Source organism: Felis catus, chromosome F1 (genome assembly GCF_018350175.1).
Source record: "Felis catus isolate Fca126 chromosome F1, F.catus_Fca126_mat1.0, whole genome shotgun sequence".
Taxonomy (NCBI): Eukaryota; Metazoa; Chordata; class Mammalia; order Carnivora; family Felidae; genus Felis; species Felis catus.
The window spans coordinates 25,289,061-25,316,572 of record NC_058384.1 but is presented as its reverse complement, the minus strand read 5'-3'; the positions used below and the strand labels follow the sequence as shown (position 1 = coordinate 25,316,572).

At 42.3% G+C, this 27,512-nt stretch overlaps 2 protein-coding genes across 9 annotated transcripts in view; one reads left to right on the top strand and one right to left on the bottom strand.

The window, feature by feature from the left end:
• RGS8 (regulator of G protein signaling 8) overlaps positions 1–26,091 on the bottom strand; it is a 133,765-nt gene extending 107,674 nt beyond the window's left edge. The window contains exons 1-2 of one of the 5 annotated variants that reach the window (XM_045049483.1): positions 25,639–26,091; positions 19,246–19,361 (exon numbers count right to left, since the gene is read on the bottom strand). In XM_045049483.1, coding sequence (XP_044905418.1) covers positions 19,246–19,361; positions 25,639–25,693 — 171 coding nt within the window. In that variant the 5' untranslated portion in view covers positions 25,694–26,091. Of the gene's footprint in view, positions 1–842; positions 1,067–19,245; positions 19,362–25,638 lie in introns of those variants that run through there. The other 4 variants (XM_045049480.1, XM_019821754.3, XM_045049484.1 and 1 more) reach the window with 4 other exon arrangements.
• NPL (N-acetylneuraminate pyruvate lyase) overlaps positions 25,695–27,512 on the top strand; it is a 38,052-nt gene continuing 36,234 nt past the window's right edge. For 3 of the 4 annotated variants that reach the window (XM_019821757.3, XM_003999270.6, XM_011290993.4), the window contains exon 1: positions 25,916–26,048. The gene's annotated coding sequence lies outside the window, so the exon portion shown is untranslated. Of the gene's footprint in view, positions 25,834–25,915; positions 26,049–27,512 lie in introns of those variants that run through there. The other variant, XM_006942759.5, reaches the window with a different exon arrangement.

Here is a 27,512-nt window from a genome sequence, read left to right as displayed (position 1 = left end):
AGGGACAGAAAACACTCAGCAGGAAATTTCATCAGGAGCAGAGGCTCAAAACCAAAGTATCCATAAACAAATACAGTCTCTATCTTACCTCTGAACAGATAAAAGCAGAAAAGATAGGTGGATAATGGAAAGAGTTAACATTTAACTAACATAAAAAGCTCTTACTCAATTTTCACAGCAAACTTAAGAGGCAAATACATTATTATCACCATTTCCTGGGCGAGGGGACTGAGGCTCAGGTGAAATAATCACTCAAGGTCACACAGCTATTAAACATCCTAACTCAGGTGGTGGCACATGTAACCTAGCCCAGGCTCCCGTAATGCCAAAGTCTAGTCCTTCAACCACTGGCAAAATAATGCAGCCTCTCCACAAGGTGAATGATTGCCAATATTTTTTCCACTCCCCAAAATAGTGTTTTCTAAGCTGAAATAGACAACCATTGATTAAACCCAGCAGCCCTCATTAATCAGTTTCTTGAGTGAAAATAAAACAGTAGGTTCCAGCATTTTTATTCTTAGCTCTCTTACTGGAGGAAGGAGAGGAAAAAGGAAGGAAATTAGAATCAAGACCCAAGATGACTGAATCAAATCCATCCTTCTGCCTCCCGAGCCAGCAGCCCCTGGATTCCCTCCTATGTGTCCCTCCCCCCAGTTCTACACCAGAACGTCTGTGCCTCACCCCTGAATCCATGCAAGATTTCCATTCCCTATAACCACTTCTTCCTCCATAGTGAGTAAAAATTTTGTTTCTCTAATATTAATAGCGAGTTTCGCACAACAGCGACTGGCTAAAATTCTCAGGTTAGAATGAGAATGGATCTGCCATGAGAGCCCTCTTACCGCCTCGCTTCCCCCTTCTGTCCAGGTAGTTCCTGCGGCTCTTGATTACAGTGCCAAGGTTCAGACACTCCTCCCGCCATCGCACAAATGGCCAGTGATCCATTCATAACTGTCACCCAAGCCTTCACCGCTCACTGTTGCAAAAAGAATTTTTGAATCTCTGGGATTTGTAACCGTCCCCATTTTTCTTTTTTGCTGACAAATTCTGGAGAGCAGTAGGGATAGCAGTTAAGACATCCATCATCTTGTGGGGTTTACAAGCAGCTGGCGTGGCATACTCAGCCAATATGACTGCAAGCTGACTTTAATCATGGTCTGTTGATCTCAGCTTCCAGGAATATTGCCTTGATACATCATTCCATTCCTTCTCTAAATGCTCAGAGGAAGGCGTTCTGAGTCTCACTATCTAAGCCCCAGGGAGGAGGGTGGAGGGAATGCATAGAACTGTTTCTGCATTTGCAAAGGTAACTGGAAAACAGCTGGATTTTAAAAGTCCATAGACCTTGAAAGAAGACCATTAAAGCTAAAATCTGAGGACATGAAAGTATTTGCAAATGTTAGCAAAGTCGGTGCCAAACAAATGTTCCATCTTGCTGAATTTCACTGATTTCTTCCAATAAGTTTCACTGAGTACTTCCACATTTTCCAAGTTGACCCTTGGATTACCAATAAGGCCAGTTGCTTTTATGTAATTAATGGCAATCTGAATTTGAGTCTTCCCCAAAATTTCACTTTCTGCAAAAATAAAACTCAGCTGATTTAAACATCATTCCAGGCTCATTACAACTTTTGATTATATGAGGGATGGCTGAGAAATGGTAAGCTGCTGTCCCCTGCATCTGACAGGGTAAGACAACCCCTGACATTTGCATCTGGCAAGTGCTGACCAGTGGCCTCCAAATATTTTGCACATGCACCTCAATAAAAAATGTGAAGCATGCTGCCTGTGTTAAGCAGAAATAACAAAGAGACCGAGATGTGTGTGATGGTTCAAATACACAAGTTTATTTCTTGGTCCTATAACAGCCTAAGGTGCGCGTTCTTGGTAAATGAGTGGTTCCCCTCCCAGTAATGTTTCAGGGACGCAAGTTCCTCCCATCTCAGACCTCTATCATCCCCAGGACTGGGGCATTTTCTGCATCTAAGCCAGCAGAAGAGGTAAGAGTACAAAGCAGGCTTGCTTCTCAAAAGCTTTGGTCCAGAACTAATAGGTATTACTTCTACTCACCTCCCATTGGGGAGAACTGGTAACTGCTACTTACGGAGGGTCTGAGAAAGTTGCCTCTGACTGGGCAGCAACTACCACTACTCACAGCTACAAGTGTATAATCTGCAACCAAGGACAGATTTTGGTGAACAATCAACTATCTGCCACAACTCTTAGTTTATTCTCTCTTTTATTTAATCATTCTTATTTATTCACAAGTCATATACAAATGTATATACATAAAACACATAGTGCTAAAATGCATATTATAAAGCATATTTATGCACACTCAAAGGATGAGAAGAAAAAACAAGTTTAAACAGCAATTTTAAATGTTCTTCCTGCAGCCCATTGGATCATCTTGTGCCTCCCCTGGTCAAGATTCACACCCAAAATTCATCGCTCAAGGTTCTGGAAGGTCCAGGGAGTTACCAAGTGCTCTTCTAGGGTAGAGTTTTAAGAAATGAAAGCTATCACATTAACAACTCAGGCAACAACAGATGTTGGTGAGGATGTAGAGAAAGAGGATCTCTTTTGCACTGCTGGTGGGAATGCAAGCTGGTGCAGCCACTCTGGAAAACAGTATGGAGGTTCCTCAAAAAATTAAAAATAGAACTACCTTATGACCCAGCAATTGCACTACTAGGTATTTATCCAAGAGATACAGGTATGCTGTTTCGAAGGAACACATGCACCCCCATGTTTAGAGCAGCACTATCAACAATAGCCAAAGTATGGAAAGAGCCCAAATGTCTTATCAATGGATGAATGGATAAAGAAGATGTGGTGTGTGTGTATATATATATATATACACACATACACATACATACACATACAATGGAGTATTACTCAGCAATCAACAAGAATGAAATCTTGCCATTTGCAACTACATGGATGGAACAAGAGGATATTATGCTAAGCGAAATTAGTCAGTCAAAGAAAGACAAATATCATATGACTTCACTCATATGAGGACTTTAAGACACAGAACAGATTAACATAAGGGAAGGGAAGCAAAAATAATATAAAAACAGAGATGGGGACAAAACATAGGAGACTCTTAAATATGGAGAACAAACAGAGGGTTACTGGAGGGGTTGTGGGAGGGGGGATGGGCTAAATGGGTAAGGGGCGTTAAGGAATCTACTCCAGAAATCATTGTTGTACTATATGCTAACTTATTTGGATGTAAATTTAAAAATAAAATAAAATAAAATAAAATAAAATAAAATAAAATAAAAAGAAATGAAGGCTATCACCCTCCCCAGTCTTTCCTATTTTTAGATCACTCCCCCCCCAACACACACACACATAGCTACTCAAGCCCAAACCTAGAAATCATCTTCAATTCTTCACTGCCCTCTACCTCCATATCCAGTCCCTAGCTAGGCCTGTCCACTTACCTTCCCAAACAGACCCAGAATCCCTACTTACCTCTCTCTCCACCTCCACGACTGCCAACCTATCCTAGACACTATCATCTCTTATCTGGACCTCTACAACATGTCTTATCCTGCAAATCCACTCTCCATGGGACAGCTGGTGCAATCTTTAAAACATGTAAAAAAGATTGGTGACTGCCCTACAGAGACTCTGCAATGGGCGGACCCTTCAAATAAAAATCTAACCTCCTTAACCTCCTCACTCAAGCTTACAAGGCACAGCAAGAACTCAAATATCTCTTAAATATTGTTAAATCTTGTCTGCATAGTAAAAAAAAAAAAATCTGAAAAAAATATATACCATGCTAAACACTAAAGATAACTATAGTGTTAATTTGCTGAACAGCACCTTTTATAATCAAAAACAAAGTTATTTGCATTTTGTAAAGAAGAAGATAGAGGAGGATAAAAAGAAGAAATGAAGAATATCTGTTTCCAGATAAATTCTACTCTAATGACTAGATACTATTATTTTTATTACTATTTTCCCCTTCTAATTCAAGCAGATTCTAGCTCACATGCCTTGCAGGTGGTTAGCAGCAAGAACAAACAGAAAAGATACTTCACTTCCTGGCTTGCTTTTTTTTTCCCTCCCAACAGCAAACCCCACAGAGGATAATCAGAGTTTGGTGAGGGGAAAAGGACATCAGAAAGAAAGTGGGGAGGGATTTCCCTCTGAGAAAAAGATCTGGCCTGGGTTAGGGAGAAGAGAGACTGATTGAAGAGATCTCAGAGGAAAAGGCCCGATGCCCCTTGGGGAAGCTGGGAGGCTGTGTTGTCATCTGGGGTTCTGTTTTAGGACCTCAAGGGCCAGAGGGATCCTGGGGCCAAAGACGGCAGCCATTTCCACGGAACCAGTAGAGATAATTGTTCTGCAAAACGTTGGCCCTGCATAAGACACTAGAATCTTGACACAAGCTCACTGGAAGTAACAGGGATTAGTTCAGAATGACAGAGGCTAAATTTCCTGCCAGTCCAAAAGGCTGGGTGTCCAGAGCCAAAATTAAGGTGATTTACAGAAACAAAGGAAATGTCCTATTTCTTGGATACTTTTCTTTGCACCATGAGATTTATTCCCACTCTTTTCCTGTATGAAAATATGCACAGGATTTATCACCTTCATAAATTACTTCTGATTCAATGCCATTACTATAATAATGTCACTCTTACTCATATGCATTCTAAAATGCTTTTCTGGGGCAGGAGGGTGGGGTGAAAGGGGAAAGGAATGGAATTATGCACAATGCTGGTGCTGTCCCAGAGAATGTAGCTCATGCCATGCCTACCGGGGGCATACATTTTGGGGAGCCAAGGGCTGATACCCAGAGTTCTATGCCTGTCTCAGTCTGACTTGATTACAGTTTCTTGTTTGCATCCCTAGCCATGTCTGCTATAGAACCTTGGACATAGGGGATGACATAGCACAGTAGGTTCTGGACTCAGACTCTCTGTGATGAAAAGCTCTGCCAGCTCAATAAGCTATGTCATATAGAGCAAGTTTCCTAATCCTTCCATTTTCTCATCTGGGGATAATGATATTCTTACTTCACAGGGATATTGTTAAGACGAAATGTGATCATTTTTTTTTAAGTTTATTTATTTTGAGAGAGAGAGCACAAGCAGGGGAGGGGCAGAGAAAGAAGGAGAGACAGAATCCCAAGCAGGCTCTGCATTGACAGTGCACAACCTGATGTGGGGCTCGAACCCACGAACCGTGAGATCACGACCTGAGCTGAGATCAAGAGTCAGATGCTTAACAGACTGCGCCACCCAGGCACCCCTAAATGTGATAATTTTAAGGTGCTTAGCACAGTGCCTGCCACGTGGTAAGCTCTCTTAATGTTAATTGTTATTATCAGCTTTTATTAGAGTAGGCATGTAAAAATGCTGGATGAAAAAATGAAGGATGTATCTCAGAGTATTGAGAGCAGAAAATTACCAAAGAAAAATGGAACTGGCGAGGTTATCTCCCACTTAGGTGTTGTTCTGGGCCAAATACGGCCACATTTTGCTTTTGTGACTGAAGTACATATCTTTGGGCACACATCACAATCCTGAGGAGGTGGTCAAATACTACATGGAGCACACTGTCTCACCTGGTGACCCGTGGCTGACACTGGCAAGAACTTGGGCCACAATGAAGAATACACTTTGTGGTTATGCCAAAGAATCTTCTTCTTTTTTTTAAGTTTTCTTTTAATGTTTATTTACTTTTGAGAGAGCAAGACAGGGTGTGAATGGGGTAGAGGCAGGGAGAGAGGGAGACACAGACTCCAAAGCAAGGCTCCAGGCTCTGAGCTGTCAGCACAGAGCCCGACCTGAGCCAAAGTCGGATGTCTAACCAACTGAACCACCCAGGTGCCCCTGCCAAAGAATCTTCTTCCAGAAATGCTAACTGCCTTCTGTGGGAATCCATTTGCAATTCTGGCCTCAAGTAGCATTAGAATAAATCAGTTTCAGGAATAATGGGAAATCAGGAAATGTGTATCCTTCTGGGGATGTATTTAAAACACCCCTCAGCCAACAACTCAGCAGAGTAAACAGCTGGACAGTAGCCATTTAAAAACACTCACATTTTAAGAAATGGTGTTGATAAATTCCTTTCCAAATATTCTCTAGGAAAACTTCTGCAATGAAATAAAAATGATGCATGTATGTTCAATAGCTCTATGTTGCTTTCCCACCAAATTTCAAAGCAAGAATCACAAACATGTCATATTTTCTCACATCTTTGGGGCTTTGCCCATGCTGTTTCCTCAGCCTGGAACGTCCTCCAATACCCACCGTCATGCTAGCCTAACCACCCCGCTAATGTCAGCAAATCCTAGCAGTATAGTGCAGAGGTTAGTGGCACGGGTTCAAATCCCATCTCTACATTTCCCCAGCTAGGTATCATTGGGTAAGTTATTTAACTTATCTGTGAGTCAGCTTCCTTTGGGGATGATAAAATAGAGTTTGGGAGAAATTAAACAGGTTAATATATGGAAGATGCTTAGAACAGGACAGTTCGTGGAACAGAGTAATCACTAGATAATTGGTGTCATTCTTGTCCTTCACATTCTAGCTCCAGCTCCAAACCCCTGGGAAGGTTTCTTTCATTCCCCTGGGCAGAGTTACATACTTCTTTCCCATGCTTGTGCTCTCTCTACTTAGTATGTATCACACTCAATTACAACCACTGGTGTGCATGTCTGCCTTGCCACGATACAAAAATATGAGGAATGCAAACACCAACACTTTACCTGGGAGTCTCCAGGCCTTACCACAGAGCCATGAACATGACAGATGCACAATAAATATAAGGTGAATATATGAATGCATTAATTAAGTGTCACGTAAGCTTTTGAGTTCCCCAAGCCATGTGTTCCCCTCCTTGCATGAAACTGTTGAGTGATCAGTGTTGCTGCGCATGCTTCTAAAGCCAAAAGAGGCAAGGTTCTGAGCTACCTCAGAATTTGTGCACTAATCACTGACATCATAAAAATTCGTCATTAGCACCATTAACAGAGTGGCTCGCTGTTATCACTGAGACGGCAGAATGACTCGACCCAGCACATGTTATCGCTCGAGATGAGACTTAGCATTTCCCCCAGCAGCTCTCAAGCACTGCGTTCCTCCAGCGCTGCCCGGGACAAGGGACAGGTCACCCTTCTGAGGGGTGATGTGGGAGTGCTTAGTCACAGTCTATCTGCAAGCAGAGAAAGGCTTTGGCAGGAATGTGATCCGAGGAGACACTGAAAATAGCAAGTCCACTGAAGGCCAAGGGAACTTCCTCTTGTGAAAGTGGGAAGAGGGCTTGATGAAATAAGCTGCTTCCTGGCAGAGGAAAGAAAACATCCTGTCTGAGCTGGACTGAGAGAGAGAGAGAGAGAGGGGAACCAAGGAAAGTTCTGGAGGCCTTGGGAAGGCAGGGAAAGCATCAGATTTGGAATCAAAACAATCAAATCTTAATCCTTCCATTTGGTAAGCTTTCTCCACTTCAAAACAGAGAATCAAATGAAGGCAACCAAAAAGCACCAGATAAACACAAGACGTGATTCAATATGGTGGGAAAAAGCCCCTTCACAAGGGAACTCACAGAAGGGGCTCCACCCAGAACAGAGGCCTCTCCTTCTTCACTCCAGGGTAGAAAGAGATGTCTCTGCCTCCTTTTCATTTAAATTAGCAAGTTTTATTTTAAAATTTTTTTTAAAACATTTATTTATTTTTGAGAGACAGAGCGCAAGTAGGGGAGGGGCAGAGATAGAGGAAGACACAGAATCCGAAGCAGCTCCAGGCTCTGAGCTGTCAGCACAGAGCCCGACGTGGAGCTTGAACCTACAAACTGTGAGATCATGACCTGAGCTGAATTTGGACGCTCACACGGGTGCCTCTAAATTAGCAAGTTTTAAAGAAGTTCCAAAGGACAATAAGTTTCAAGGTTTCCTTGGAATAAAACACTTTATTAGGAATGTGCCTTTGCTTCATTTTTTGGTTTTTGGCCAGTGTAGCTTTAACATATATGAAACCATGCTGCGTGATTTATGGCCTACGTGGAGTTTTCTTACCTTTTGAGCAAACATTTACCATGCAAGCAGTGGTGTGCTCTGGGAGCTGTCAGCAGCCACAAAGGACTGATTTTGCACATGTCCTCCCAATTCCATGTTTTGTGGCACCGCATCCATAGCTTGAAATTAGCCATGGTGGGAGTATTTCACCCTGGCAACTGACAAATGCTATAAATTAGGGTTTTTTTTTTCCTCTCCCAAAGTTGGCTTGCCAGCACACCACTGACTGAGCCCAAAAGGATTCAAGAGTCGCCCAGCCATCCCTCTCCACTCCAAATGCCACAAAAAGGCAACTGAAACCACATACACAAATATTGGATGGGAAACATTACAGAGATACATCAAATCTATGCAGACAAAAACACAAAAACAAACTGAAAAACCCTGGTAAATTATCTGTACATTCCTACCACACAAGGTTCTGACAATGAGGTGTTGATTTTTTTTTTTAACAGTAAATGTAATATGGCCAGAGAATTTTGAATCAGCCTCATCTGGAGCCACAAATGAATATACTCAAAAGACACACATATTACTGCTGGAATCCAAATATCTCAATTGCACACTGAGGGCAATATAATGATGGAATAACTGACTTGTCAGAGTAGATGATCTGTCATTTATCCCAGTGAGCAAATGTAGTGGTGCATTTTTAGTCTTGTAATGGCCAATGAATAATAATGGTTAAATGAATTAACAGTCTTTGTTTCCTCTTATACGTTTTATCTATTCTCTTAATGTTTAAATGGATTGGTCCTTTTTGTCTGGAACTCTAAACATTATGCTATGTTCCCAAGGCTGGCAATTGTGATAGGGGAAGTACATATAAGGTGCTGGATGGTTCTCAGAGGACTTTTTTATATGCAATTCCTGATTAATGCTTACACACACCTTCTAAAGTAAGGTGCACCCATTTTGAGAGAAGGAAAAAGATGTTCGTCAGGGTAAGAGCTGTGGACTCTGCACCCTATTGTGATTATTGCTACTGAACATTGGAATATGGCTATCATAGCCATCAACACCATGGCCATAAGAATGACTACCAAACTGCCCCTGCTTCTTTCTGTCACTCTCACTGTCAGGAAGCTCAGGACAAGAGCTTGTCTCATGTCTATACACTAAGTCTCAGGTCAAAATTTTAAGTGAGCCAATATCTTATCTTTTTTTCCTTTCTGCTGTAGGATGAAGATCCTCCACCTAGCAAGACTCTCAAAATGGCAGATGCCCCACACAGAAAGGAGTTCAAATTCTGGACATATATTATCACTATCATTATTTTTATTATTATTATTGGCATCTATCTTATTCATGGCAGCTTATCTTTTTTGAGACTCCTTCCTAAATTTAGGGAAATACTCAAATCATGAGTCATTACCACTCCAACACAGGAGTCAGAACACACTCCGCAATCCGAGGATTCGGGCACATGAATTAGTTCCTGCCAGTTAGGGACACTACCACAAGATACTGATTCAGAATTAAGCAACAAAAGGAAAGAGGTGCTCCATGGGCCTTCCATCTTTGTATCTTCACTGGGGAGGCAGAGGCAGAGGTGTCTGGTTTTGTAGTGACTGCTCTCCAGGGACTGAAATAGTACTTTTCTTATGTAGAAGCAGCAACTGTATAGAAGCAGGAGCTTGGTTTGGGGGACTGTACCCCAAGACTTATCCTCAAGCCATTTTCCAGTCCACTCAACAGTTCTGTGATCCACCTGGTAATTTTTTTTAAGTTTATTTATTTATTTTAAGAGAGGGAAAGAGAGAGGGAATCCCAAGCAGGCTCTGCACTGTCAGCACAGAACCCAATGTGGGACTTGATCTCACAGACCATGACATCATGACCTGAGCTGAAATCAAGAGTCAGACGCTTAACCACCTGAGCCACCCAGGTGCCACCACCCAATATTTTTTAAAATAAAATGCTTTTTCATTTATTCAGCAAGAGTCAGCTTCTATTTTTTAGAGAACTCTGGCTAATACAAGAACTCTAATACAATTATTTTTCCTATTTCTCAGATATGGAAACAGAGCTTTAATTGGTTAAATTGCTTACAATCACAAAGTCAGTCAATGAGAGAGTGAGAATTTCAACTAGGACTATCATAATCCAAAGCCCACCTCTAAACCAGAAAGATTATACCACAAGGCCATAAAACTAATGAATCAGAGTTGAGTCACTGCTGTTTTTTTAAGTTAGAATAAATTATAGAAATATACAGTCTCACCTGAAGTTCTGAAAACTAAAGTGTCATAGAAGAGGACACAACACAAGTCTTCTTACCTGATGTGCTTTCCATGGTACCTCTCATCCTCATAATCCTGCCATTTTTTTTTTTTTTTGCTTTATATGTTTTGAGATGAGTTTTTAAGTGTAAATGAGTTTAAGAATATTGTACAGGAAGGAGGGGACCAATTGTTTCTTGCATCCCACACTTTCCTTCTGTGTTGTGTCCATCTTACCAAAATACATTCCTTGGTAGGTCTTTCAGCAGGAGTCTATTTTTAAATTATTTACCAGAAAATGCCTTTATTTTTTTCCTTTTTTTTTTTTTTTTTTTTTTTTGGAGAGAGAGAGAGAGAGCAAGCAGGGGAGGGGCAGAGAGAAAGGGAGAGAGAGAATCTTAAGCAGGTTCCATGCCCAGCATGGAGCTTGATCTCACAACTGTGAGGTAATGACTTGAGCTGAAATCAAGAGTCAGATGCTTAACTGATTGTGTCACCCAGCTGTCCCAAGTTTTTCCTTATTCTTGAATGACAGTTCAGTTGGATATTTCTAGGTTATTTTTCACCAACACTTTGAAGATATTATTTCATTGTTTTCTAGTATTGAAGCTGATAAAAAGTTTACTATTGATCTGCATTTGTGATTAATCTGTTTTTCTAGTTGTTTTTAATGTCTTATTTTTCTTTAATAGTCTACAATATCAGCCCACTGTGAGGTTTGTTCTTAGTTATCTTGCTTGGGACATGCTCAGATTTTCATTCTTAGGACTCTTATCTTTCAACAATTCTGGAAAACTCCCAGTCATGACCTCTTCTAGCATTGCCTCACCTCTGCGGGATAAACTCTCAGGATCTATAGGATCTACTTCTATTTCCTTTGGGAAAAGAATTACCACTTTTTTTCTTTTCTGGGAACACAGCTCTCCCTGCCTCCCTAATGGGTTTGTGATATGAGAAGTGACATGTGCATCTTCTAGATAGTGCCTTTAAAAGACATGGGCAAACATGATCCTTTTCCCTTCTCTGCGACCCCGACCCTGCCACCGCCACCGCTGCTTAGGATGCAGACCCCAGGACTAGAGCTAAAGAAGCCACAGATTAAAATAACAGAGCCACTCACCAGCCCTTAGTATCTGTTATATGGGAGAAAAATAAATCCCTATCTTCTTCAGGCTTCTATATTTTAGGTCTTTTTTTAAAAAAAACAACTTCTATTATACCTTAACAATTGTACCTCTGTTGTCTCTACTCTCCCCCTTATGCCTTCCTTACTGCGTGTGTACCTGTCTGCATATGTGTGCCCGCGCACGCACACATGCACACGTGACCTCTCCTTCTTTTATTTCTCTTATTTTTTCTCTTATTCATATTCATATTTTCTACCTCGTTATTTCTCCACATTGCATTCGAGGTGAATGTCTTTAGATCTTTCTTACACTTCACTTGTTCTCTTCAGATGTCTAATGTGCTATTTAACACATCCCTTTGAATTTCTAAAGCCAACAAATATGTTTTTAACTTCTATACTTTCTATTTGGTTCTTCTGCAAATAAACCTGTTCTTTTTACATAATAAATTATTTCATTCTACTCCTTCCTTTATGTCTCTGATATTTAAAACATACCTATTTCATAACCTCTCTCAGATGTTTGAAGTTAGCTCAGTTTTGGGGTAACTAACTTTCCTCTTTATTTTATCTCCAGATTCAGGGTGACTTATTTCCTCATTCAGTTTGTAATTTTTTTTAAGCCTATTTATTTATGTTTGAGAGCAGGGAAGGGCAAAGAGAGAGGGGGAAAGAGAGAACCCGAATCAGGTTCTGTGCTATCAGCACAGAGCCAGATGTGGGGCTTGATTTCATGAACCATGAGATCATGACCTGAGCCAAAATCAAGAGTCAAGATGCTTAACTGACTGAACCACTCAGGGGTCCTGGTTTGTAATTTTTAATTAAGACTTCATCTTCAGCAGGACCATTTATCCCAATGGATATCTGTGTGATAAGTTGTAGAAATACCCCTAACACAGCAGTTAGTTTATCCCAGGTGAAATTCTGAGTTCCCAAGGTCCTAGGCCAGCTTTTATAATTTCTCAGATTAACATTTCTATACCCATAGATAATGTAAACTTGAAATCTATATCTACACATGGTAAGGCCTGGGGAACACTTACATTTTCCCACTAACAGCCCCAGACCAATTAAAGCTTCCTTTCTGCTTCCCACAACAGTTGTGACTGTTTCTCTAAGGTAGTTACACCCAGGTGGTTACACAATCCCTTCACAGAAGAGGCACCCCTGCTGGCCTCCAGGATTTATTGAGAGAACTCTGCCACCGAATTGTCAGATAAGATACAGAATATCTGGTTAAATCTGAATGTCAGATAAACAAACATTTTTTAGTATAAGTATGTCCCATTCAACTTTTGGAACATACTTATGTTTTTAAAAGTATTCATTGTTTATCTGTAATTCAAGTTTAACTGGCATCCTGTACTTTTAAATGCTAAATCTAACAAGCCTAGTCACAGTTCTCTGCCTAAACTTGGCCCTTGGGGCCAAATATCCTGTCCCTACAAGGGCCTCAAAATGCCAGCCTCCAGATTCTGGGACCTTTATGTAGCTCCAGCAACATTAGCTACAGTTATCACACTGGCTCTGAATTCCTTTTTCATACTGAGAACTAGACTATTTCCCTTACTTTTTTCAAGACTAGTTGTGTATAAATATTTGAAATTTCTGCCACATTTTATCTAGACTTTCTACATGGCAGTCACGGGAAGGAAGGCTTGTCCATGTCAGCACAGGCTGCCATTGTCACAAATACTTGAGTTGCGCACTGCACCATGCCACCCAATGAAAAGCCTGGAGCACAGAGGGGTTAATTCACCCAAATTAATTGGAAGATGAGGAAATGTGCAGGCACAAGTCCTCACAACTTCTGATCCGGGGATGTTGCCCATTTTGGCAAAAGGAAGTTTTCCTATAGGATGGATTCTTCAAAGAGAAGCAAACACGTCCCAGTGTAAGCTAATGTTTGACTTCTCAAGAACCTGGGTATCCAAGGATTTCCCCTATATTTGGAGGGCCCAGGAAACGCAGTAAAATTCTGACTTTACTGCACTTTATTTTCACTGGGCCAACTAAGAGATGAGAAGCTAGATGGGGAGGTAAAAATAGAAAATTATTAACTAAAAGGGGTTGAAACATGTATATTTTAAGACCTTAAATTAGTCAAAATCTAGAAAATGGAAGACACCAAATCATCAGATGAGAAAATACAGTGCTTTTGTATTGAAATGTTTCAGAGAAAAGCCCCTTTCAATATAGTTCTAAATGAAGTCCTCAGAATAGAAAAAGAGTATTTTGTTTTCATTTTAGACATGGAAAATCCCCTGGACCAAAAATTCCAAAATCTTTCCCAGATATTTTCCGATTTTTTTCAATAATTCCACATCCCCCACATGGTTTCCAGGCAGAGCCTAATTTAGCCTAGACCCAAATATTCACCAAAGATCGCAAATCCAGGCTTTTAACATGTTCCCAAAATGATGAAATTTAACTTCCTGTTTTTGTATTCTCTGTGTTAAAGGTATTGATTTGTTCAAGATAAGCATTTTTTAAACACCACAAATTTTGAAACTCTGTTTTGGTACATCTATATTTTTTTTTTAGTATTCCGTAAGTCAAAAAAATTGATCCATGCTCTGGGCTTTCTGCCCCCTGCCAGGTTCTGCTGCTAAAAATTCATGTTATAAAAGCCTTAAAGAGTACGCATACCTCCCATTATCTCCTAGCTTGATGTGAGTCCATGAAAATAAAGTACACATTCTGCTAAATAGGAATCATTTATAATTCAAAGAAAAATAGAATAATGCTTCTGAAGCTTGTCCCTTGGCCCAGAACTTCTTTGCTGCATGAGATCCGAAGCTCTAACCTACCTCCACCTCCCAGGTCTGTAGGAATCCCTTCCAGGACAGGTCTAGTCCACTCTAAGAAAACTCACTGGATGACAGTCCAAATTATGACTCTCCAAACTTTCAGAACAAATTAAATCAGAGAATCATAGGATTTTTTTAATGTTTATTCACCCAAATTAATTGGAGGATGAGGGAATGTGCAGGAACACATTTGAGAGAGAGAGAGAGAGAGAGAGAGAGAGAGAGAGAGAGAGAGAGAGAGAGAACAAGTGGGGGAGGGGTTAAGAGAAGGAGAAAGAAAGAGAATCCCAAGCAGGTCCCGCACCATCAGCACTGAGCCCACCACAAGCCGTGAGATCATGACCTGAGCCAAAATCGAGTCAGATGCTTAACTGACTGAGCCACTCAGGGGCCCCAAGAACCACAGGATTTTAATAAATGTTTTCAGAGTAAACCATGTAGCTTAGAAAACATTTGGAAATTTCACAAAAGCATAAAGAAGTGGAAATAATATATATCTTCATCATTCAGATATGCTTCTTTGCATAAAACATATGTTTAACAAAAATGGAATCATACTCTAGGAGTTGTAGAATTTTTTTTCGCTTATCTATATATTGTGAACATGTCCCACTACGTAAATGGTTTTGCATGGTAGCATTTTAGTGACTACACATTCCATTTTTATAAATATGTTAATTTTTTATTGGTCCTCTATTTGGGGGCATTTAGATTGTCTCCAACCCTGTGATAATTATCCTTGTAGAAGAATTATTCTTGCAGCCAGCCATAATTACATCGTTAGGATAAATTCCCCAAGTAAAATGATAGACTCCAGAATAGGCACATTTTCAAGGTTTGAGGTACCCACTGCCAAATTACCTTGCAAAAGGTTTATCAATCCTGCCAGTAGTATATGAGAGTACCTATTTACCTGCTTTAAGGAGTCTTATATAAACTAGTGATTATCTGTCATGCAAAAGTACTCTTCATTAATGAAAAGGATTTTCAGCATGATTTCTGTAAACACTGAACTCTCCTAGTACACTGTAGTACATTATTCAATTTAAAATATGATTTTAAGTTTCTGTGGAAATGTTCTTTAATGCAATTAATAAAGAAAATAAGGCATTTCTCTACTTGATTTTCATTTTAAACAGAGAATGCCACCTCTCAAAGAATTCTTTCCCTTTCTGCCTTCATCTAGGCTGAGAAGAGATACCAAAGTACAGCACAGTTATTCTGCTCTTCATCCACCCTCTATTTCGTATTCAGTTTCCCATCATGCACCAGATAAACACGGCAGCCCTGACATGATGAGAAGCCTTCCCTGAAGACTACAGCCCACACTCATCCATCCCTTCACTGAACTCCTATTATACTTATTGTCTGTACCACACAATTAGCACTTTATTATATACTGTCTTGTTCTCTAATTGTCTGTACCACACAATTTAGCACTTTATTACATTCTGTCAGATTCTGTAATTGTGTCATGTATTTTTGCCTTGTCTCTCCACCTAGATTATAAGCACCAAAGTGGCAAGGGCCCTGTCTGGTGCTGCTTCGGCATTCCCCACAGCACCAAACACTGCCCTAGGAACAACAAAGTGGGCTTTCGACAAATACCAACTGCTTTATTGGTTGGTGCATGGGTTGGGAGACTGGTAGATTGATTTTGTGATGGGCGGAGCTATGGAGAACCCAGAATGGGAGATAGGGAAGGTGCTGAGTGACAGGACACCTGGGTGCTCTGGTCATTCTAGCCACTCCTCTTCAGTAGGACCTGTTCTGTCACCTAACAAGTCATTGAGTTTCTGAGTTTTTCTATGTACAAAGAACAGGGAAACCAAAACATGTGACCAGACAACAGCATTTTTAAAATCACATGAAAATCACATGCTTTTCATCTGAAGATTTTCCGTCGTAACATTCTCCAACATGGGAGGCACTGCTATGCAGAGAAAGAGGTCACGCTTTAGAATTAGACAGACTTCTTACCACCTGTGTGACCTTCAACAAATTGTTTAACACCTCTCTCTCCCTAAAATTAAACCCTGGTTCGTCATCTCTGCGATTATTCCAATGACCGTGATTATATGTGATATCGCCACTGAGTATCCATAAGACTGCTGGAGTATTCTTATTTTTTCCAATTTGTGCAAATGCCATGCCTTGAAGTAAGTGTTAAATATTGTTATTATAATAAACATAATCAGTACCTCTTTTAGTCTCACATACTAGTTGAAGAGGATTGACCTTGGCTGTGATTCATGGGTTTGTTTCTCAGAAAATAAGCTCAGGTAGTTACACAATTTCTTGATCTTTCTCTGTTGGAGGGTCGTTTACACTCAGTGGTCTACCACATGACACCAGACCTCCTTCTAGTAAATTATAAGAGAAGAAACACCCAATGTCCAGCATTAGCAGATCCATGCCTCAGTCTGTCACTTTTACCTTCACTGTAAACATTTAGGTGACTGGAGCATTGAGTTAACCACATTTCTCTGAATTTGGGATGATACAAATAAAATGTTCTGTTCCTGTATGTCATCTACCTTTTCCCTTTCCAGTCAATATGTTTTGCCATACTGTACCCTGTCATGTTTTTGTCCTTGTTTCTTCAATTGGCAGGTGCACAGTAAAATGTAACCAAACAGTTGTTCAACATGTTATTCTCTCAAAACAAGACCAATGGAAGCTCCCAGAAGTGCTGCTCTCACTCTGCTTCTTCTGCTCCCCTGAAGACACAAGGAGCCCAGAGAGCCTTGAATGGCTATTTTGTAGGGTAGGGGATGTCCCTTTACGAATAGCTCCCCTCCCTCTGTGCCTGTTGCCTGGATGTCCTTTGGTAAAGAGGAGAGGCTTCCTTTTGCATATCTAGGCGAAATGACTGTGATCGATTATTCTTCAAAAAAGTATTTATCAAGGTCTGCCCCGTGAAAGCAAGGACTGGGTGCTGGCCAAAGATGCATACCACACAGTTAGGAGCTCATACTTGAGAAACTTGGGGAAGGAGACATGCCAACATATAATTACCACACAGTGAGATAAGTGTAAAGAGAACATCTGTGGCCAGGGTGCCAGCCCGAGTCCAACTGTGCCTATCACAAAAGGTCAACTTTGATAAATCTAAGGGAACAGCTGACCTGGCTAGGAGTTGATTAGACTCAAGGAAGCTACTGCTGGAAGACAGTTTTGTGGCAGCCTCGGGTGGAGAAAGGGGGACAGGAAGGGTAGGCTTGGGGTGGGGAAGTGGGGTGGGTAGGAAGAAATGCCTGGTCTCGGTCTTTAGTTCCCTGCCTTGGCTCCATGGACTCACACCTGAGGCTTGTGGAGCAGATCCTTCAGGTGGAGAGGAGGAGGCTCAGTAAGACACTCAAGTCTCACTTCAGCAAGTCATGCTGCTCTGGGACCTGGGTGACAGAATGTGGCAAAGCAGAAGAGAAAAGCTTCTCTGCACACTTTTAGGCACCAGAAGACAGCAACCTTGGCTTAAGAGTGGCTGGGACTGTAGCTGAGACCAGACACTGCTCCCTAGTAGCTGCATAGCAGAGGACACCAACAAAGAGCTCAAAGCAGAAGAGGAAAGGATGGAAGGGGGCACAATGGAAGGTCCACCCTGCCTCCCAGGCAAACCAGGGGAGACATGGAGTCCAGGGTGGTTCTGCACCAGGCAGGTGGATGCCCAAACCAATACAACATGAGTTCTTACCATGGTTATGACAACCACTGCCATTCGTGCTGATGCTCAAACAAAACTTAGGGAAGCACAGGTTCTCCAACACAGAAAAAAAAGAAAGAACACATATTTTCTGCTCACAAGATTAAGCACAGTAATGTCTATCCTAGTTGGTAATGGAACTGAGGTCTGGTAAGGTGGAGAGACAAGAGGTGCAGGATAAGTAACAGAAGGAGATTCAGACAGTAACGCTGAGGACTGGGGGGTTGGTGCTGGTGAAAGGGGGTCAGCCAGGTGAGCAGAGGGGTGTAAGCAAAGCTCTGGGTGGAGGAGCTGCCTGCAAGATGGAACAAAAGAGAACAGCCCTGAGTCTGTAGGCAGACTGGAGTCGGATGACTAGACAGAAATGTCCAGAACCAAATTCTAAAAATAAGACTTCTCCCCTGAGCCAAACAAAATTAAATTCAATTTCCAAGTACGTGATTGAATAGAATTCAAACAACAACAAAGCATTTCAAACAGTGCTAAAGGGCACGCTGAATACTAAGTCCGTCCTCCTCAAATACCCGCTCCCAGGAGGACCCGTGGATAGCTGCTAGAGAACACCAGGACAACCACATGTTGTTAAACTGCTTAAAGGTTCTCTACAGACTAGTAAACAGCTGCTGCTTCAAGCCACTGGAGTGCTGCCCCTTCCCCCCCAGAACTTCAATCAGTCATTACAGGGTTAAAGCTTAGATATTAGAAGATCCCCAGCACGCTTCCAGATCTCAAGCCAGCAGCCATCCCTGTTCTCAGAACCGACCCAGTTGTTAAATATTTGACTATCACTGTTATCCTTCCAGATAACATACCTTCACATACAGGTACGCCCCTACACGCACCTTGTTTTCCTTTAATACAAATGGCAGAATTGAATACCGTTCTGTACTTTGCTTTGCTTATTTTTTTAACCTACTTGGCCCACCTTTAAATGTATGGCCAAATATAGATTGGAGGCATTTCTTTCAGAGCTGAGATAATTTAGCCGTAACTAAGATACCTAGCCTGCAAAATGGAGCACAGGAATAGAGTGAGATTTTAGAATAACTTATGGGAACTTTCCAGTAGGCCTGGAAGAACCTCATCAATGGGGGCCATGGAAATAACACTGGAAGCTGGGGCCAGCAATGCACGATGGCTTGGGCAGAGGAATGAGGAGGGGCAGGATCAACAAAATTTCCCGGAATACCCCTCAGGAGGCCATCTGAGCTCCCACCCCCTTCACCAGCTGACAGAAGGGGCCTAAACTTCCCCAAGTCCAGACCATTAGTGCCGAGTTCAGCTGTTACCCAGAACTGAAGCAGTCTTAGATGGAAGCAAATGAAATTTCAAGTTGCACTTACCTCACCGAACACTTTCCAGGGAGTCTTCCTTTTGCTCAAAGAGGACATAAAACGAAACTTCTTCATAAATGAGCTAAAATACATTTCTCCTAAGAGCTCCATCTTCACCTCAAATGCTGAAAGGAAGCATAGAGTGATTTATATTCCTGATGGAGAAAATACTTATAAACTAAACTTGAACCAGATTTTTAAATATCCTCTCCCTATAAAAAGTCAAGGGGCTCTAGGGTGGCAGTTCGTTGAGCATCTGACTCTGGATTTCGGCTCAGGTCATGATCTCATGGTTCATGAGTCTGAGCCCCACATTGGGCTTTGCGCTGACTGCTTGGGATTCTTGGTCTTCCTTTCTCTATCCCTCCCCCACTCACAATGTCTCTTCCTCTCCTCTCTCTCTCTCAAAATAAATAAATAAACTTGAAGAAAAAAAAAGCCAAGGGACACTTGGGTAGCTCAGTCAGTGAAGCATCCAACTTTGGCTCACGTCATGATCTCACAGTTTGTGGGTTCAAGCCCTGTGTCAAGCTCTGTGCTGACAGTTCAAAGCCTGGAGCCTGCTTCAGATTCTGTCTCCCTCTTTCTCTCTCTGCCCCTCCCCTGCTCCCAGTCTCTGTCTCTGTCTCTCTCTCTCTCTCAAAACTAAATAAACATTGAAAAAAAAAAAGCCAAGACCACTGAGTGTACTCTTTTTATAGCCATATTTATCTTCAAAACCCAAAGAAGTAGTATGGGAGGGGAAACTTAATTTTCTGTGTCTGATTTCTGTGTCTCCATACATCATTTTTTCATTACTTTAATATTAAGGAAAAAGAGATTAAAGAAGAATGTTTACCATTGAAGATGTCAGCTCCATAGATTTTTGGGAAAGGGAGGATAGGGAAACAGGATCAGAAAAAGATTGCCTAATATTTTTATTTTTACTGATATTCCCAGAAACTTGTAGTTGGGAAAAGAGTCATTAAATGAGAAAGCAATTTCTGCTGACAGACTGTCACCTAGTGGTGAGTCCTTACCTAATTCATAATATGAGCAGCTATTGAGCTTTGGGAAGCTTTTGGAAGACATGTTTATTACTCTTTAGATCCCCGGGGAACCTTACAGAGTACTGTTACAAGTGGACCAGACTCACTTGCATGCGTCCCAACAGCCTCATGTTCATCAGGTAATACCTAACACAGGCCGAACATCCTTCAAAGGAAGTTTGCCTCTGTACTTTTCTGAATATTGTCAAAGAAACCTGGCCAAGCAAAATTAATATTAACTTCCTTTTCTGTTTTCAGACTATGGCCCCTCATACTTTCCCCCTTGCTAGTCATCAAACTAGGCCCAAATTTTCAAAGGATTTTCCAACTATTAGGGGATGATAAATCAATGTGGGTAACCCATTGGCACATTGGTCCATACATACAATTCAGAAAGAGGTCTCAAAGTCAGCAACAAGGCAACATCGTCCAGATTTAATATACATCAGGAATCCCTCCCTTCATGCTCTCAGAGAGACACTACAGTCCTCTTTATCTGGATCCAGTGTCCTCAATGCTCCCTAGTTCTTGTTCTCTGTGTTCATACCACCCTTCTCGGCCACAGGGGTCCTTACTCTTATATCAATACCAGTCAACAAGGGGGTAACCCTCCTCCCATCAGTGCAAAAGGCTATGTTCTGGCAACAGAGCTAGGATACCTCTCTCTGTTACCAACAGTCATTCTGCATTGCATAGTATTTCAACTACTTATTGAGTGCCTATGATGTAGCAGGCACTAGATGTGTCCCAAGGAACAGAACAGACAGACCACTGCCCTCACAAAGCTTACCAACTAACGGGGAGAACTAAACACGCTAATAAGTTGTGACAGGAATGGAAAGAACACAGTGCTAGGAGGAGGGTCTGCACAAGTCAGCTTCTCAGGAGGGTTACACCTGAGCCATGATCTGAAGGATGAGTAGCAGTCAGACTGAAGAAGGGCCGCCCAGGCAGGTGTAAAAGCCCTGATCTTGGTAAGGACTTGGGGCTTCTGAAAAACCAAACAGAAGCCAGAATGCTATAAACTAACTCCACTGGAAAAAAGATGCCGACAATACTCCAGGAGGTCTAAAATCCACAATCACAATAATAGCATTATTCATAATAGTCAAAAACTGGAAAGAACTCAAATGTCCACCAACCAATGGATGAATAAAATGTTGTATATCCATACAATGGAATATTGTGTGGGTATAAAAAGGGATGAAGTAGATTCCTACTACAATATGGATGAACCTTGAAAATACTACACTGAGGAAAAGAAGCCAGACACAAAGGACTACATGATGCATAATTCCATTTATATGAAATGTCCAGAACAGGCAAATCTATAAAAATGGAAAGACTAATGGTTGTTTAGAGCTGGGGGCCAGGAGGAGGAAGGGAACGGGGCATGACTGCTAACACATATGGGTATTGGGTGGGGGGGGTGTCATGAAAATGTTCTAAAATTGTAGCAATAATTGCACAACTCTGTGACATAATAAAGAATACTGAACTACCATATGCTTAAAATAGGTGAATTGCATAGTATTGAATAGCATCTCAATAAAGATTAGTATTATTAAAAGATTATTGCTATTAAAAATCCGGAGTCACAGAGTCCAGGTTAAGAATGCCAATACGGAGTTACATCTCTGTTCATTTTTTTCCTTTGAGCTGGAAACCAATATGCATTCACCAAAGGGCTGAGCCAGGAGACAACTGAGCACAACTACTCTCAAAACTGTCCCTTCCTGTGACCCAAAGCGTTCTCTGAAACGCAGTTTATGCATAGGACTTTTCTCCCCTCAAGAGACATCCTTCTACTAGTAGCACTTAGTCTCAGAAATTAACCTATAAAAGGGAAGAGTCTTTGTCATGGGGACTAGCAATCTGTCCAACTTCTAGTCATGGCCTGCTTCCTTCTCTGAAGATCTATGGACTTTGATGCAAAAATAAACTTGTGCTTTTCTACCAGCCCCACCGACATACCCACACAACCAGAATTTCCAGGAGTGATTCTCATACCTATAACTTGGTTGTATTCCTTTACATGGAATGCAAAGGACTGTTCTTCCTCACCATGGAGAGAACTTTCTCAGGCCCACGATGGAGAGCAACACTTCAAGACCCAAATTCCATTCTCCTTCCTTCATGAACGTTCCCCAATGTAGCAGTATTCTGGCTGTCTACAATCCATTTCCTCTTTCCTGGTAAGGACAACTGTAACATTGTCATTTATAATAAAAACTATAAATTTGGTCTTCCATTTCTGGCACAGAGCTCCTAAAACTCTTGACATTTCCGAAGAGATGAGAGCAATGAATGTCTTTTGTTATGTTAATGAGGTGACTAGCTTTTCGAAAGCATCTTAGGATAGGGGCTGGTTGCCAAGAGAATCAATCATGTGATTAGAAGGTTGAAACTTTCGGTTCCATCCCCAACCTTCTCCAAAATTGAATCAATTACCAATGGCCAGTGATTTGATCAATACTGCCTATGTAGGGGCACCTGGGTGGCTCAGTCGGTTAAGTGTCCAATCTGCTCAGGTCATGATCTCACAATTTGTGGGTTCGAGCCCCATGTCAAGCTCTGTGCTAACAGCTCAGAGCCTGGAGCCTGCTTTGGATTCTGTGTCTCCCTCTCTCTCTGCCCCTCCCCCACTCACACTCTGTCTCTCTGTCTCTCTCTCAAAAATAAACATTAAAAAAAAAAAATACTGCCTATGTAATGAAGCCTCCATAAAAACCCAAAAAGGAGGGTGGGCAGAGGGTTTCCAGCTGGTAAATATGGAGATTTGGGGAGAGCATACACTTGTGCTCAGAAAGGACATGGAAATTATGAGCCCTTTCCCCATCCCTTACCCTATGCATCTTTTCCACCTGGGTGTTCCCAAGTTATAGCTTTTTATAATAAGCCAGTGATCTAGTAAGTAAAATGTTTCTTTGAGTTCTATAAGCTGTTGTAGCAAATTAATCAAATCCAAGGAGGGGGTCAAAGGAACCTCTGGTTTATAGCCAATGGGTCAGAAGCTCAGGTAATAGGATCTGATGTAACATCTGAAGTGGGGGTGGGGCGGGGAGGGCAGACTTCTATGACTGAACCCTTAACCTGTGAAATTTGATGCTATCTCTGGGGAGATAGTGTCTGTCGGAATTGAGTTAAACTGTAGGAGACCCAGTTGGCATCAGAGAACTATTCCTTCTTAGTGAGGGGAACACCTCCCACACAGTGGAATTGGTACTAGAACATTTCAGCACCATGACAAGAAGGTAAGGGGAACCTTTCTGGGAAGGTTTCTCCAAGTCCACTCAGGAACCTGTGATAAGGCTCCACTGTCAGCACCAAGGATGGAACGTGTGGCCAGTCTGATCAATTACAGTGTACTGTATCCCCCCAAGCTCTTTTCTCCACATCACTGAGTTTCAAACTTGAATTGTAGTGAACACAATACGATGAGGAACCCCAACATATATATTTTTTTAAACAAAGCAGAGTTGAAGGGAGTAAACGTCTCCAAATCCAACCCTCTTCGCCTGCAGGTAGATAAGCACTGAGCTCTGCGCTGTGGGAAAAACAAAGAAATAGGACAAGGTACCTGCCTTGAGCACCTCGCAGTGGAATGAGGGGGCAAGAAAGAAAAGCATAAAAAGTAGTGATGATTAAATAACACTGTACAACAATAAAAGAAAGGCCACAGAGCCCTTGCCACTTATCAGACAAGTGTTAGAGGACTTCGGGCCAGCAGTGAACCTTGGCTGTCTCTCCCTTCTTCTAAGGCCTCCTCCTTGTCTAAGACTGCTCAAGTGTCAACCTCCCCCAGGAAGACTTTTCAGAAATGCTCTCCTGCCTCATCATGCCCACACACTCACCCCTCTGCCCAGATCAGAGTCTTTCCCTCCCTCAGTGTTTCATACCTTTGTACCAGCATACATATTTTTAAAGGTAAATGTCTTCCCCACAATTCATTGGAGAGGCTGTGAGTTTCTTAAGGGCATGTAGTAGAGGCTATGATGCTCCCCCTCCACCATTCCAGTGAGACTCCTCCCCACCCCCTTTCTTTCCATAGCTTCTACCACAGGTGTCAGCCCTGTATGACCATCAAGGCTCTCCCTGCCTTCTCCCTGGGTCCCTCCCCAAGTATATTTCCTGCACCTCAAATCCAGTTTTAGCATCTGTTTCTTAGCAAACCCTAACACACTATTATAAGGCATTGCTTTGTACTACTATATATATTTAAACAGTAGTTTATTCATTTAACATGTTGGTTTATTGGTTGACAATATTAAGCCTGATGTTCTATAACTTTTGGGTACTGAAATACTTAATTTTGCATGTATTAAAGTATGACTTTGAAAAAACTTACGTCCCATTAGGATATATTCTTGTTGACATTCTTAGACAGACATAACTAGGACTTTTCCCTTCCTTTTTTGCAGGAAAACATAGAGTAGTGGTTAAAAGTATCATCTCCCGCACTACTTGAAACCAAATCACAGCTCAACTACTCATGGGCACTGTGACCTTTGGCAAATTACTCAAACTCATTAAAATACTTTTTTTTTTTTCTGATCTTTAGAATGGGATGGTGCTGAGCCACCTGGATGGCTCAGTTGGTTAAGCGTGGTACTTAGGCTTAAACAGGACTTCAGCTGAGGTCATGATCTCACCGTTTGTGAGTTCCAGCCCCGCATTGGGCTCTGCACTGACAGCGTGGAGCCTGCTTGGGATTCTCTCTCTTCCTCTCTCTCTGCCCCTCCTCCACTTGCACTCCCTCCCTCTCAAAATAAATAAACTTAAAAAAATAGAATGGGATGATGGTTCCTCAACTGTAAAATATGACTTTAAAAAATAGTACGACAAAGGATTGTTTTATGAATTGATTAATGAATTAATTTCTGGAGCCGCATGCAATGAAAGTACTTCTATAATGAGTTTAAAAGCATTTAAGATGCAAACTAGAAAGCCCTAAGGGAAATTTATTTTCCCTAAATGAATTAAGCATAGGCCATTGTCTTTTATGCAAAATTGAGGATAACTCACATTAACAAGAGAAACCTGAGGACTTGTCTATGTTTCTGATGTGTTAGCACAGCATATGACACTAGAAAGTAAACTCTTGACATTCCTACAAGTAGAGATATTTTGTTTAAAAATAATTATCCCGTTCAAAACTCTTTCAGTTGTTCTCCAGAATACGCAGGAAAGCTATCGCTTTAGAAACGAATCCAATTTTAATATCCGTTCATCACCTTTGAACATGAGGGCATGCGGGGTTGGGGCAGCAGCACCAGCCTGAAAAGCACAGACGGGATCCCCGACTGGCAGGCAGGGTTCTCAGCACGCTTCGGAACCGGCAGCCCAAATTTCAAAGCCCACAACCACGAAGTACCTGTTGCTGCCGAGCCCTGGACAGAAGTTACAGCGAACAGGAGCCCAGGAAGCATCCGCAAGCGGTACGACCCGCGCAGCCGAAGGGGAAGGGAGAGTTTGCCCCGCGGAATCTGGGCGCGCGTAAGCACGCGCCGCGGCTCGGGAGGCGCAAGCTCGGAAGCTCGCAGTCCCGGCGCCTCGCCCACACCCCCAGGTAACGCGGAGGGAGGCTAAACTGCACGTGCGCTCAGCGTCTGGGGCGTGCGGGGCGCGCGGCTCTGCGCGGGCGCGTAGGCACGTGGTGCGGGGCCGCGCGGCAGCGGAGGAGAGAAAGGCCGCGGCGGGGGCGCGGGGCGGCGCGCGGCACTGCGGCGAGCGGCAGCAGCGGCGGCGGCCCACACGCGACCGAGGCAGACCCGGGCTTATCCGGTGAGCGCCGTCCGCGCGGGGCGGACGGGCGGAGGGAAACCTGCAGCCCACCCGGGGATGGGGGCAGGAGGGCAGAGGGGCGGGGGGACGGGGACGGCCCGGAGGAGAGGGGAAGGCAGAAAAACTGGGACGTGGGGCTAGAGGAAGTGTGAAAGCGACGCGCTCCAGGCCTGGGGCAGGGGTCTGCCCAGAGGGACCACTCCCCTGGATTCTTTCCGGACTGCATAGCCTTCTCCAAGGACCCTTCAGTGAGCTGAGTCAGCTGTGGAGTGGAGCAGACTTTATCATTGCATTTGACCCAATGCCTTCATTTTATGGGAACTTGGTTATTTTTCTGCGTTTTGGTTTTGTTTCTTTCGTTTCTCCATTTCTTTTCTTCTTTTGCGCATATTTCTCGAGTCATTCACCATGGCCCAGAGTTGCATCCTCCGTCTCGCCCAGAGATTTTTTTTTTTTAACTTTGCCCTTTTCCGAGGATTTGACTTGAATTCTTTGTACTAAGTGTTGGTGGATAGAGATACAAGATTTCAAGAGTAATACCCTCTCCCCAGCATCTCTATTAACATTCTAAATTCGCATTGAGCCCTAGGGTGGAGAACATTCTAACCACTTGCTTTTGATACAAGCTACAAAGAATGCCAAAGCTTGACGTTAACAAGTTTATTTAAAATTTGAATGTACAAAATATCAATCATTACCTATTACAGTTTTTGTGATCTTTTGCCCCCATCTCTTCCTGGAAATTCAGCATTCACAAAGTCAGCAAATTTTGGTCTTTTCGTGTACTGCTCTGTGCAGAGACAGATTTTTTTAAAGCTGTTCCTGCTCCCTGGTGGCTGACGCTGTAGAAGAGGAGCCAAAACCACCCTGCTAATAACATGTAACATTTTTAAGGAAAAGCAAGTGTTTGAGGGAATTTTGAGGAGTAAGAAATTGTCTTCCTCTTGGGAGATCAGGGAATGTTCTTTAACTTGTGAAGTGAGTTTTAAAAGTTGTCTAGACTCAAGGGGCTAAAGTGGGAGATAGTCATTCCAGATGGGAGAACCTAAGGAAGCAGGACAGATGGGAGAAGGTGGGTAAGAGCAACAGGGAACACTTGAGCTAGTGCCCTTCAGGCTTGAAGAGATTTATACAGAGCCCTGGACCAGGAAGTTTGGCATTTCTCCTACTGAAGCCAGGGGAAGTCATTAGCATTTTCTGAGCTGGGCCAAGGCAGGCTTAGAAATGTCTGTGCTTCCAGGAGATTAACCTGGAAGCCTATGTGGATTGGAGGAGGAGAGTGGGGATTAAGGTAGGAATTCCTGACTCTGACCCCACATCCCTACAGGTTCTATGTTTTTGAGATTTTGTAACCAAATTGCATTTACATGCACTTAATTTTGTTTCTTTCAATCAAAGCCATATATAAAACTACCTATCCAAGCTTCTGATGATCCTAAGAGTATCTGTAACTGCCCTAAGTGT